We start from the raw sequence: 15,000 nt of genomic DNA, 5'->3' as shown, positions 1-15,000 counted from the left end.
TAATAGCCCCGGCGTGAATGGGTTAAAGACCAGAGGCCTGAGTTATCAATTTAATTCTCTCCAGAAAAAGAATGGAGTCAAGTAAGTGAACATTCACTGGAATGCTTGTAACAACCATGTCTAAAGGTTACTGAAAAAGTAACTGTAATGGATTACGTCTGGCTATTTATGGCACTTTAGGAAATAGATGTACATGCAGCATGCATGATTACAAAATAATAAAAAGTACCATATGACTAAACTAAATCATTCATGCCCAACACACCATGTAAGCAACTACACTTACTGTTACCTTTAGCGATAAGTCTGTATTAGGCCGAGTAGCTGTGCTGGTAAGAGAAGGTTTTGGCAAAGATTGTTCCACTGAATCTACCATGACGTCTAAAGCCTCAGGCTCGGATGTTGTGGGGGTTGAGGATCCAGTGGAAGACCCCTTACCCTAGGGAATTGGGAGGACTCGATTTTGGTTAAGTGACTAAAACTTTCAAACATATAAGGTGGTAAGATTTGTTAGCCTCTTCTCTTATAAACATGCATACATTCCCTATTAAAGAAATAATGCAAAAGACAGTTGGAAGGTAATTAATCATGATCCTGAAGCCTAAATTCTAAAGAAATTTTTTTAAAATAAATATATATAGAATGACAGGGTTGTAACTCCTCTAACCTTTTCCACTGGTTAATCTTTTTTTCATACAATGTTCTAGATACTCCAATTAGAGAAGATGTCTGTATATACATGTTTTTTTTTCTCACCTATTTTGTACATCAACCCATATTATATAGATAACTTTCATTTTCTACAAAACTTTGGATTTTTACCTTCCCTTAATTTGGATAAATTTTAGGAACTTGTTTAGTCACTGTACATAACAAACTGTATTTTACAAATTTCTTTATATAATAAAAAAAAAAAACATAAAAAATCCTCCTGCCTAATCTGTACAAAAGGTGTAGGAATATCATATCAAAACTACCACTACTGTCTAGAATGTTTCTAAGAAGAATAGAATAGTTAAAAGAACAACTTCCCATGTTCAATGCTCCAAAACAGTTGTCATATAAATTGCTACTTTTCTAATAATAGAAACTGATAAAAAAGATTGAAGGTACTTACCCCCTTCACTACAGCTTGCATAAAGGCCTCCTTGCCAAGCTTTTGACGCTGTTTGTTCATGGCTTGCTCCATTTTTCTTTTCTCAGACTCTATTCTCCTTCTTTTCTCTTCTAATTTCAATCTCACGTTGTGCAGTTCAGAGGCCATAATCTGAGGTTCCATATTTTCATCTGCAATATTAATATATATTCTAACTACACAGTTTAAGTACAATATCAGATACACACTGTAAGTAAAGAGCTATTAATCCATAGGGTATAGGGCATCCATTTTTTTAGCCTCAAAATGCCCATTGCTTCATATTTTTTCAGAGGGAGGGAGTGTCATGCGACATGCCTCAGGATTTCCCGTTCTTTTTTATTCATCCATAATGATACTAGTCTTTTTTGTATTTTACTTTCTTATGAGGCTTATATGTGCCATCTGACAGGCTTTCTCAATATTGTAATTGAGTCCATATTAGCTTATTATGTTCTCCATCCTCAGTATGACAACATCAAAGTTTTATGGGAGGACTAAAATCAAGTTAATTTTTTTGCATTCTTTTTTACTTCTGTAAACAAATACCAAAGAAATAACTATCCCTAACAAAACAAAAATGGAGATGGAGAGGAGGAAGGTGACCTGTGCTTACAGCTGTGTCATACCACAAACCAACCATGGCACAGGATCAAGGCAGCTATTGTACATGGTTTGGTTCACCTTTGTCTTCTCACTATGCTTACACATACTGAACAGCCAGTACTTTAGAGCCAGAGGTCAGATGTATCATCACTCTCTGAAGTTGATGCCTGGTTAAGAGAGTGGATGGGTGTCATTCAAGGCTTTCTTTCCTGCTCGTGCCAGGAGAGAGGAGTGCCACCTAAATTTGAGATTTTAATGATAATGATAATTCACATCAACTCTACAAAATATACCCATCGCTCTTTGTATGATTATAAAAAGAAAATAGTCTGATAAGTAGACAAAGATTTACCCCACATCAGAACATTCATGTCACCCACATCCAACATGTTAACATGTTCATTCAAAATCAATTGGTTCTCAAATACCTTTATTAGGTGTATACTGAATAATAAAGTTGAGAATGTGCATGTCATCACCACTCAGTCAAGCACACATCCTAACTCCTTTACCTTAATAATTTTATGCATAATTAATATAGCCAAAAGGATAAGTGTTAAGACTGAGATGCCTTGATCAAATACATTTTCATCCCAAGAGTCTACACTGTGCTCATGTGCCAGTAAGGCTGCCTTGTGCTGTGGCATTTGCAGTCATAAGCACAGGTTTTCTTTCTCTTCCTCATCTATGGGGAAGTCTCACAACAAAGTAAAACATCAAAAAATTACAAACACAAAAATGGCTCCAGTTTTACTTTAAGTGAATGAAAGAGAACACAAAAGGTCGCAATATGTCGCATGAAGCGATATATTGTGCCCAACCTGGGAACTGGGCTAGCAAATCTATCCACAGCTGCAATGGGTTAAACCAATAATTGACTTATCCAGAATAAAAGACATAATCCCATAATTTATGAGGGCAACCCTTAAGCCCTAAAGGAATTACCATCTTATGATATGATGCAAAAATGCACTAATAAATCTCTTCTACATACTCTTAATTCAATCCTCACATGAAATGTGCTGTATTTTTCGATTCTACACATCCAAACCTATATGATATTTGAAAACCTTACAATAATTCTTTGGCAACCTGTGCACACACCTTACAATGGTTAAATTAACCTCTACACAGCAGCCACCCCACTCTGATTATTTCCTAGCACCAGTGAGTTAACCTATCTCTCACCCTTCCTCCTTCCCATTCTCAAATCGTCCTTTTTCTCCCTTCTGAAATCTAATGTAGTAAATCATGAAGTTCCAGCTACGACCACCAATACGACAATTTTACTGCTGCTTTTGTTACTCCATGTGTGAATATCAAGGTCTAAAGATGGAAAAATACTTGTTTTGTGATACCTAACCCATTCTCCTGTAGTGTTAAATTATAAGATTTCCCCTCTTAACCCATCCACAATGGGGGCATTCTAGCCTTGAATGTCACAATGCCGGGGCGTTCGAATTATTAGGCCTAAATCAATTGAATGGCTGGCACAGTACTGTGCCGCCCGGCCACTGGGCTTTTGAATAAGCGGTACAGTACTGTACCACCCGTCCAGAGAGGGTTAATTAACCCATAGCAGAAAAGTGTCACGAAATACACGATGACTCCGATTAAGCCTAATAGATAGGCATCAATCTGTACATGCTCTGACATCAGGAACTGCTCACAGTTGAAACATTACAGTCATGAAACATCATGACTGTAACAGTACTAGTTTGATAGCAAAAGCTTTCCAAAGTCAGCCTAAGTGCTTGCTTTGCGCTATGTGCTTGCTATGTCCTCCCAGAGGACGGGAAAAACAATTTTCCCATCCCTTGAATATTTAGTCAATGCAGGTGGCATCAGAAATCACCTGTTCTGTGACTGCGAGTTAGCTCATTAGGTTAACTGGCATTAGGTTAATGAGTCAATTTTTCATTAGAGAAATATTCTTTATCTTCTTATTATCAATATGTACCTAATCCATTGGTGAGTCATCCTCCAAAGTCTGTTGTAGGGACCCAAATGCAAAACTACCTAATAATATATATCATCAATGACCAAATTGATGAAATAAGTAGTAATATGACAAAGACTACCCAAAATAAATAACTCTCCCTTAATTTGTCCCTTCCAGAGCGCACACATATGTAAAAAGACTTTGCTGTACATTGTATTATGTAATTTGAAATTTGGCATATCCTACAAAAAAAAAAAAAATATTCCCCATCCAGTCTACAGCGAGTCCATATGTAAATGCCAAGAAGGTGCAGATGATAAAAATGTACAGCCAAGTGATTTACTGCTTCAGTATTAACCTATTCCCGCCAGCGCTGTTCCGGCTTTGCATGGCTGCAATGTCGGGGCTCTCGAACACATAGGCCTAAATCAATCATACGATTGATGCTGCATGCCGGCACCCGGCACTATGCATCTTGCACAATCGCCGTCGGCCGGCAGTATCGGGTTAACAATGTGTCTGTACATCCTATCGAGGTGTTCCCTGTTTTATAGTCAGATGTGTCATAATACTATTATCAATGAAGAATGCCCCCCTGCCCCCATCATTCACCCCTTTAGGAGAAATGTGGCCATGTAAAATATAATGTGCCAAGATATAAGGGTATTGTATTATAGTATGGGCCAGATAGGGGAGTTATTCAACCACTTTAACAAGAAATATGATTAGGTGATCTGCAGAGTTTTCAGCAGCAACAGGCTGCTAACTCTCCCAGTGTCAAGCTGCTTTGCTTGGTTGTTGGTCTTACAAAATTAGCAACACTCCAGATGGCAAAACTGTTCAGTTCAGTTCAGAGAGAATTGCAAAGACGTCGCTTCGCCCAGGCTATATGCACAAGGCGGCCCAGCCATGGCAACACTGGAGTCCGAGATGGACAGAAATTCTGCCAAAAAAATCTCCAAGAGAAGGAAGAAGCAAAATGACAAATGATTATGAACCTGAAGGGTATAAAGAATAGAATGTGGTAAAAAAAAAGTTGTCTTTTTTTTTCTCAATTCTACACTTTTCATTTCTTCAAACATGAATGGAGTTCATACCAATAAAGAGATTTTCATGAACAAGGTCTTATCTAAAACATTATTACATAGCCTTCAATCACTTGGTTTACATTTTCTAAATAAGCAAAGTTATCAAAAATATAAGGTCATGTTAACTTCAGTATACCCTGAAAAATGACTAAAACCACTTTGAATAAAAATCCTTTTCCCTATGCTTTCTTCTCTCTTTTCACTAGGGATACATTGATATGAATGGCTATCTGTCATTCACCCATCAACATCAATGGAAATGGCACTTCTAGTACTTCAATAACAATCTATCTGTCCATCAAAGACTGTAAACATTAATGCACTACATTAACCCACTGCAGTCAGGTGTCATGACATATATGACATACAAGTTTTTGACCTGACAGAGGCCATAGTAACGTACATGACAATAGTCATCATACCATATTTGACAGTGGGGGAGAAGTCGCAGTGTTACTTTGTTACACTTTGAGTAATAGCTAATTATAGAGTGATGATGACAAATCCCATCATAATTACTATAATTGCGGTAATATTCAGCAAAATGGATCTAATCAAAAATCTAAAACTTTGATGACACTACTTTCTCATAGCACCAGCAGGATGGCACTCATCCACACTCTCTAGCAAGCACTATCTTCTGAGAGTGATGATACACAGCAAGATGCCAACCTCTTGCTCTAAAGCACCATTAATGAAGGATGTGCGGGCAGAATCAGAAGAAGGCGACTCAAACCATGCCCAGTGTCTACAATGTCCCCGTGGCAGTAAGGCTGCCTTGTGTTGATGGATTTGCAGTCATAGGCACAGGTTGGTTATTTTTTTCATATTTGTTTATGACAGTATGCAAAAACTTTATATGGAGTACAAAGAAAATAATGAATTGATATGAACCACTTACTACAATTTTAGTCAACTGTAATGTAGGTGGCACTAGTGCCCATCCTGAGGACTGGGAAAACAAATCTAAACCCATCTGCAATGGGTTAATATTAGTAGTGGGATTGCAATATATTTCAGTGTATATTTCGTCTACTATTAGTCCTTATGTATATTTAAAGATCTTTGTGATCTAAAACAAATGCTTAAGTAACTAAGAGAATGCTGCCAAAATGGAATGCAAACATTAAAGCCTTTCTTCTAGTGAAAATCTGGAAGCAAGAAATGTTGTGGAATGCTTTGCACGGATCTTTTTGCAGTCATCAGGCTATAACCAACCCAATGACACTGAAAAGTCCTTTCACTATCAGTGGTGAGTGTAATCATATCTTTACATGCATCATGGTTACACCAAATGATGTGGTACAAAACCTTGTAATGTTATTTAGCTCAAAGACATCATAACTGTGCCCGATAATCTACTAAGTGGTTGGGTGACAAGTACCATAAAGGAGAGGAGACGACAAGTAATTCAGCCCTACAAAATTGGGATCACAACCAGCATTTCATTTCCCTTTTACCAAGCAAAGGAAAAGTAGAGATTTTTCTAATGATTTGTGCAATATACAGTTCACAACAAATCATCAATATAATTCTCTGAATCATTTACCCATTTGGAATAAGCAAGAATTTTTTGTTTCTCCTTTCAATATATGGGTTGTGATAGGCTTGTGGGTTTCGGTACAAGTTTAGATTTTAACAGAAATTACTATTAGACTGACAAATGAGTTAGTCCTACTTGGCCTGTGCAATTAACACATTGGCTGTGGTATCAATAAAATATGTATACAATCCGCGTTTATGACCAATGCTGCCTTGACAGAAAATCATGCCATACCCTGTCAATGGGTTAAAAAATACTGCCAACTTCATGGTGTGTAATAAAAATTCTAGAAAACAATTTTTTTCTGCTTAACCCACTGCCAACTGGGTAGTTTTGACTCCAATTAGTTTTGGTGTCAGGATATTTCAAGCATATAAGTCTAACGTCTTGGGCTATTTGCCCACTCTGGCTGCAACCAACTGCTACATGCCCATTCACCCAGGATGTCAGCCATACAGAGAGCCATGACAAAATATCTTGTCCATGGCAGCAAATACTGCCACCACTTGACGTGCTGTCTTGTAAGAGAACAAATATTCACGCATAGCAATTTTTATACAGTAATAAAAAAAGCAAATACTGCCACCACTTGACGTGCTGTCTTGTAAGAGAACAAATATTCACGCATAGCAATTTTTATACAGTAATAAAAAAATATATATCAGAATTATCAGGTTAAGAAATTTTCCTACCCTCACCATGCACAACAAATGAAAAATAAGGAGTTAGTTTCCAGAAACATCTTTTGTTTCCATGCATTCTCTTCCTAACAAGCCCACATTTAACCTGTTAATGCCCGGTGACAAGGTGTCACATCATGTGGTGGAAACACCTGTTGATATTTTGTCATGGCTTTTTGTATGGCCGGCACACTGGGTGATCAGGAGTAGCCAGCACGGACAAATAACCTGAGACATTAGGTCTACACACTTAAATACCCCTGCATTTAGACTGATTGGAGCCAAAACCAATCCGTCGTTTTCAGGTTAAATATGGATTATCGAGTTTGGGTTTGAAAAATATTATTCTTGCTTCAGTGATTATAACATTCATAATTGCCCTAACCACGTAAAAAAAAAAAAAAAAAAAACATACATACTTTAACCCATTGGTCGCTTTTTTAAAAAAATACGTATGCAGTAGGATGGCGGGTTTACATTGTCTGACACAGTGCCATCTGCACCTATGACCGACTCTGCCTTGGCAGCAAATCATGTCATCCGCTGCTAATGGGTTAACATGTTAATGACGGGTGACGTGTTTTATTGTCATACAAGACGCAGGAGCTCTAGCCTGACAATGGGCATCATGACATTCAGGGATTTTGGATCACTACGTTATTTTATTATGCTATGAGTAATGAATGAGTAATGATGACAATTGCAGTCATAATTATCATAACTGCCGTAACATTAAGCAATATGGGTTTCACCTAACATCCAAAACCTTAATGGCAACACTTTCTTCTAGCACTAGCAGGAATAAGAGCTTTGAATGGCACCTATCTACATTCTCTAGCAAGCACTATCTTTATAGAGCGATGGCACGTTGTCAACCTCTTGCTCTAAAGTACTGCAGATGAAGGATTTGCAGGCAGAACGAGAGAAGGAAGGTGACTCAAACCATGCTCAATGTCTACAATGTGTCCCTGTTCCAGAGGAGATGGCTTTTACTGTGGCACTCACAGTCATAAGCACAAGTTTCCTTCCTCTTCCCTATCTCTTGATGTTATCTTCATTGTGGATGGTTACACATTTTGTATTAGTTTATGACAGCACACAAATACGAAAAAATAAAGTTGCTTTTTGTCCTCCCCTAAAACAACAATACTTCTATCATGCTGAGCATGAAAAAAATGACCAGATATGGACCCTGAACTACAATTTTAGTCAACTGCAGAATTAACAGAGCCTGTGATATGACAGATATAAGTCTCTGAATACAGGAAAACACACAAAAAGACAAAACACACAAATGGCTCTAGCTCTACAATGAGTGACTAAAAGGCAGTGGGTAAGTCAATTTATGTTGCTGAAGCTGCCTCGCTCTGAAATAAAACCCATCCTGGAACCTGGGTAAGCAAATCTATCCCCTATCAGCAACAGGTTAACCCGCTCGCGTCAAACCCGAGGACGCGCATACTGCGTCATGGCTGAGTTCTGGTGGAATTGAGTTTTCTTTCTTCCGGATACTGTACGAGATCTTTCAGAATAGAGGCTGGATATGATACGATATATTACTTGACTTTCATTATTATTGCATAAGAGTGGGATTCACTTTCACCAGGGGAGACATTGATGGGCCCTGCTAGCAATCATTTTATTATTCATTTATGGAACATTATGTAAAAAGATAAAACTTATTATGATTAGTTTACCATACTACTCCAACCATTTTCTTTTGTCATCTGAGTGGGGCCTCTCACCAAGGTCATTCTTTATATCTTCCTCCCAACCCATGTAAATAACTTGTCACATGCATATGGGGGAAGAGGTTAACTATGCATATTTTGATATATAACACATGATGATTATGTTGAGGTTTTGGCTTAAAACTTGTCATATTCAGTAGCGACGTTTAAAATTTGGCGTGCGCTGGCAGCTCGGATACGGCGTGAGGGGCGTTTTCTACTGCCTGTAGTGAAGGAGTTAAGAGAAATTGATAGTTTTATTTAGCAAAACCTCCCCTGAGGTTTATATCATTATATTTAACTTCTGTTTATCACTTCCTTGAACTGGCAGGAAAAAAGTGTGTGTATCTGGTGCTCAGCAGCACTTTAGCCCTCTACATCAACCTGAAAACAACTCTTCATAAAATCTGTTACTACTTTTCCCTGTCAAAGAAAAAGTGGACAACCCTCACTCATCACCCTAGACCACTGCCAACAGTTGGTAATACTCACCACTCAATGGTGTTCACATTCACCTGCTATACATTTTGATCCTTTGATCTGTCCTCTAGCAAGAACACTGACTGAGTTTTTTGTGCCATGGAAACAAAGACAACTCTTGGAAAAGCAACAAAGCCTTTCAATGCATGAAAGCAACATCATGTATTATCAATGGTTAAGGCAAGATATGTATGCATGGGAATTTTTATATGTCTCTGATCTTCAAACAGAAAATGTCATATACTGCAGTTACCAGTTAACTTTTATTGTTTTCTCAGGCCATGGAAACTAAGAAATTTTAGGTATTTAGGCATTGAAAATTGAGACAATCTTCATAATGCATATATCAGCCCATAGATATATATTTCTGATACTGTTTGGCAAATTTCCTCCGGGTATACCCACTATATCAACCTTAAATCACGATGTCCCTTGGAGGTCCTCCTCTCCCTCAGTCAATCAGACAGGTGTTCCTCGTCTCAATTTTTTCTTTCTTAACCCATTCGCGCCGGATTACGTGCTGACACGTTTTATGGTTTTTGCGTCAGATGCCGGTGACGAGATATCTGGGCAAGGCCGGCGCTCGGGGTGAGCGAGCGGGCAGCCCAGGCCCCGGCGTGAATGAGTTAAAATGAAGCGAGTGTGAAATAGTAATTTTGAACTGTATGACAATAACTTGCGTATTTCTTTTTACCCATACCCCTCTCCCTACACCATACTCTTACAAAAGCATTTGAGTATATTTTTTTGTCTTTTTGTTATTTATATCTCTAAATAAATATTACTTTGTTTCCTATGACCAAATATGCTCTTCTTTGCCTCATATGTGTTTTATTTGTATTTCCTCTGGCCACATTCACTATATAAGCCTCATCTCCCAATGCCCCTATTATGCCCTTCTCTCCCTCAGTCTCAGCTTTATATTGCCTCATGGTATACTCTTATCTCTTAACCCATTGGTCGCGGTTTTAATAAAATATGTATAGTCGGATGACAGGGTTATATTGTTTGGCACAATGCCATCCGGGTCTATGACCGCTGTCAATGGGTTAACTATTGATACATCTAAGATGAAAAATATTCTTGTTTCTGCTTTATTTGCGCAATATTTGCCTAATTCACATGCATGTGTTTCATGTGCATGGAAGCTTATTCCCATTTTCCTTCATAATTGAGTAACCCCACACAACAATTTTAGTCAATTAAAAATTTTAGAAGGCCTATCATATAATAAAAATTTAAGAAACAAAAAAGATTCTAGTATCATAATTAAAGAGAGCAAGGAAGCCCTAGGTATGTCATATAACATTCCCTCCCCCTGAAATAAGATTTGTCTTGTGTTCCAAACCAGTGGCACTGGTATCTTTAATGGTTAAAAAGAAAAAAGAAAATGGATGCCAAGTAGCTAATGGGTTAAAAGCCATCCAAATTCTACTGTATTTCATTATATACTACAGAGTAAAATTCATATGGGTAAAATTCTTATGCTAGACACTGAGATATAAAAGCAGATTTTCAAAGAATAATTTTGGCTAGAAAAAAACATGCACAACTGGCAACTAAACATAACTGTAATGGGAGACTTGCAAAATAAGGCTAAAGAAAAGACTTGGTTATAATATCTTACCACCAACAGACTTGTTATCATCTGCATGACTCTGAGCACTCTGCTGTTTCCAAGTCGTCTGATTTGGGAGAGCAGCAAATGTAGTTTTCTTTTCTGGTCCTTTGTTACTTCGCTTGGTTGTATCTTCTTTATCAGACTGCATATATATGATATTAATCCCACCTGGAAGCTGTTCTTTTAACTTGGAGAGCTCTGCAAAGCTAGTAGCCTTTGACATTTTTTCTCTATCAAAAGAAAGGTCACTTTCACTGCCAGAATCCATAGCTTCTACTTGACTTTTCCTAGGATCACGTGCTACTAATTTTTCTTTACTTGTGTACTGTGAAGAATCACGCTTTTCACGCTCTAAAGCTTCTCTTTCTAGTTTATCAATTAAACGATTATCAAGTTCATCCATGCTACTACGGTCAAAGTCTCTTCGCCTTTCAACACTTCGTTCTCGACTGCCTCGAGATTCTGGCCTGGCACTTCCCTCCCGAGATTCCCTGGCTTGTGACCCTTCCCATGTAGAGTTCTCTCTTCTTCCTGTATGCACAAATGGTTCCTTATCAGGATTTCTGGAAATATAATTTAAATTGTCTTGACTTCCACCAAAGTTTTCTATAGTTAACTGTGAGTCCTCAGCAGAAACAGAATTGCGACGTGATCTTGAGCGGCCATGTGGTCTTTCCTCATATCTGGAAGGCATGCCTGCTGCTGGTAGGTCAGGCTGAGAGTTTGTGAAGCTTCCACGACGAACAAGGCCTCTGCTCCTCTCTCCTAATTCTTCCTCCTTACTGTCCATGTTGTATTTTTCTTTGGCTGCACCTCTACATGAATAGTGTGGTTCAAAATCCTGTGAAGCCCGAGGAGACTGTTGAGTTCGCATCATGTCACTGAGGGTGGCTAATCCCCGGGAACGCTGCACAACAAAGTCTCCCTCTTGTCCATCACTCATAGAACTGAAAAAATAACAATTTAGGTCTAATTTTTTGCCTTTGGTTATCAAGAGATCCTAATTAATCCAACAGAGAGAGAGAAGAGAGAAGAGAGAGAGAGAGAGAGAGAGAGAGAGAGAGAGAGAGAGAGAGAGAGAGAGAGAGAGAGAGAGAGAGAGAGAGAGAGAGAGAGAGAGAGAGAGAGAGAGAGAGAGAGAAGGAGAGAGAGAGAGAAGAGAGAAAGAGAGGAGAGAAGAGAGAAGAGGAGAGAGAGAGAGAGGAGAGAGAGGAAGAGAGAGTGGGAGAGAGAAGGAGAAGAGAGAGAGAGGGAGGAGAAGGAGAGAGAGAGAGAGAAGAAAGAGGGAGAGGGAGAGGAGAAAGAGAGAGAGAGAAAGGAGAAAGAGAGAGAAAGAGGAGAAAGAGAGAGAAGAGAAGAGAGAAGAGAAGAGAGAAGAGGGGAGGGAAGAGGAGAGGAGAGAGAGAGAGAGAGAGAGAAGAGAGAAGAGAGAAGGAGAAGAAGAGAGAGGATAAGAGAGGAGAGAGAGAGAGAGAGAGAGAGAGAGAGAGAGAGAAAGAGAGAGAGAGAGAGAGGAAAGAGAAAAGAGAGAGAGAGAAGAGGAGAAAGAGAGAGAGAGAGTGAGAGACAGAGAGAGAGAAGAGAGAGAGAGAGAGAGAGAGAGAAGAGAGAGAGAGAGGAGAGAGAGAGAGAGAGAGAGAGAGAGAGAGAGAGAGAGAGAGAGAGAGAGAGAGAGAGAGAGAGAGGAGGAGAGAGAGAGAGAGAGAGAGAGAGAGAGAGAGAGAGAGAGAGAGAGAGAGAGAGAGAGAGAGAGAGAGAGAGAGAGAGAGAGAGAGAGAGAGAGAGAGAGAGAGAGAGAGAGAGAATTGTACCATGGTATGTTGTAGTAGCAACTTCAGGGTAGAAATACCCTTGGTAGCATATTTTACTACCTCATATGATAACCAAATATTTTACAGCTTTAACTCATTTGTAACGGATGACTTGATATCATGTCATGAGAATAAATTGCTCAAGCTGGATCATGTCCTATAACATCATGACCTTTCCCTCTAAACACACATTTTACATTGTTAATTATCTATGTACTCATTGCAGTTGCATTTGTATATACACATTTGTTCTTGACAAAAATACAAAAAACTCCTCTCAGTATCAGCAAAATCGGGTGGGTGAAAATCACACCGAGAGGCGTGCCGGGAAAGATCTTGCACATGGAGACTGCGTGCCCTTATCATCTTCAAGCAGGAGCAGCATTAGGCAAATAATTGCCCTGTCATGAATAGGTTAAATGTGTTATGTTTATTCATTTTTTTTGTAATTTGTTTTTTTATATTCACTAACAAGCACACGGTATCTAAATTGACATCAGAAGCTCCATTTTTCACTCATTTTGCAAAAGAGGGGGACGTTCAGACAAATATACTTATATTTATGTGTAAATATACATAGAAAGTAAGTGAAAGAAGAAAAATAGAGGTATTCAGAACAAACTGCTATTTAATGATAGTAAGAAAATTAAAGACAATAAGATAATTTATATATAGATGGATAAAATATTGAAAAAAAGTTTCATAATAAATAAAATAGCACTTCCAACACAGACAAGGAGAGTAGCAGGAAAGTTAACTTTAGAATATCAGATATCAGATGCATGATAGTGGGACTTCATATCTCTACCTACTTCCAGTGAATAATTGCCTTACACAGCAAGGCATGTACAGGTAGAATTTGAAATATTTCCACACTCATTAGTAAAAGTTCTAGTTCCTTAAAATCAATATACTGAGAAAAAAAGAAAAAACCTACCTGTCCCTGCCTCCATAATCACTATTGTAAGAGGATGGTGCATGTTCAGATCTCTCACTTCGCTGATCCATTCTTGATCTGATATCAGCCATGTCATTGAGGTTCATGGAATGTGATCTTCTTACACTTGGTGCCCCAGCAGGCTTCATGGCTGTATTTAAAAAATGCATTGCAATAATTTTCATCATTTCTCATATGACACACTGATATAGTACTTCCATGAAATATTGTTTATCACATTATCTGTACACATTACAGAAATAAATTTTGCATTACATGCATATAAATAACTTTTACACACATCTTGTTGAAACCAAACCAAATGAAACTGTTTGCAAACACAAATTTCATGAATACAGCACTCAAAAAGGCTATAGTTGAACCAGAATATTATAACACAACCAATCACTAAACATTTTGCCTTCCACATATGCTGGATAACCATGTGCATATGGACTGCTTTCACAAGATCAATACTTGGTGCAAATGTCCTTGCTTCTCTCCATTACCATCACCTCAACCAGTCAAGCCGGCCCAGTACAAGAAAGAGGCATGTTTTAATGTTACAGTAATTTTACTCTACTCTTGTTATAAATGGCTGCTGACAAATACCAAGTATTGATAATGAAATAAGCACATGCATAACAAATAATTCATATTTTACAACCTAATAAACCCTGAAGGGCAAAGCAAAGATTATGACAACACCACTCACCATCTACATTCCAACAATACTGAATGTATAAAAGAAAAGAAAAGAAAAAAAAAACATAATACAAAATATTCTTCAAAAGAAATTAAAGTAGCATGTCATTACCAAAAAACACAGGGTTAAAAGCACTGGTACCAATTTAAAAAAAAACTATGTTCTACTAAACATATGCAAGTGAGTGCATTCATGTCAAATCATAAAAACAGCCAGCAGCCACTTATAAGACATTTGAAACTAAAAGACGTGGATCAAACTGAAGTACTTGCAGTGTGCTACTGGCCCCGAAAAGCACAACACAACTGAGTGCCACAAGGGTGCCAAGTTTTTTATAAACACTTTACCATAGGCCTTGGGCTGGGCTGGGTGACTGGCCCGCGCCCTTACACGCTCATGAGTATGGCCATGGCTGGGAGGGTGATGGTAGTGCGTGGCATCTCTAACAGGGAGGTTGTAGCTGAGGCCCTGAGGGTATCCCATGCCACGGGTTGACCTCCCAGCAGGAACTAACTCTTCCCTGGTGGGCTGGCAGGTCTGGGCTGAGGCCAGATAGTATGAGTACTGATCACAGAAGGGCTGCGACTGGTACTGTCGCCAGCAGTATATGCAGTCCCGATCTGTGACTTCATGATTGCAAGACCACCACCAATGGGGATATATAGAGCCCCAGCTGAACCCCCCGCATGCCCCCTCTTGGTCTCCTGTGGCCCATACAGTC

General features: G+C 38.7%; 1 protein-coding gene across 18 annotated transcripts in view; it reads right to left on the bottom strand.

Moving 5' to 3' along the window:
• The window catches only part of Patronin (calmodulin-regulated spectrin-associated protein patronin), a 109,558-nt gene that overhangs the window by 55,324 nt on the left and 39,234 nt on the right, over positions 1 to 15,000 (bottom strand). For 14 of the 18 annotated variants that reach the window (XM_086543772.1, XM_086543765.1, XM_086543771.1 and 11 more), the window contains 4 exons: positions 13,574 to 13,724; positions 10,832 to 11,772; positions 1,118 to 1,287; positions 293 to 439 (listed from right to left, as the gene is read on the bottom strand). In XM_086543772.1, the coding sequence (XP_086399898.1) occupies positions 293 to 439; positions 1,118 to 1,287; positions 10,832 to 11,772; positions 13,574 to 13,724 (1,409 nt within the window). The remainder of the gene's footprint in view (positions 1 to 292; positions 440 to 1,117; positions 1,288 to 10,831; positions 11,773 to 13,573; positions 13,725 to 15,000) is intronic. The other 4 variants (XM_086543760.1, XM_086543767.1, XM_086543774.1 and 1 more) reach the window with 1 other exon arrangement.

The sequence above is a fragment of the Penaeus japonicus genome, unplaced genomic scaffold (assembly GCF_977035675.1).
Source record: "Penaeus japonicus unplaced genomic scaffold, GWHDUDI00000001_assembly GWHDUDI00000014, whole genome shotgun sequence".
NCBI lineage: Eukaryota > Metazoa > Arthropoda > Malacostraca > Decapoda > Penaeidae > Penaeus > Penaeus japonicus.
This window is presented reverse-complemented; position numbering and strand designations above follow the sequence as displayed.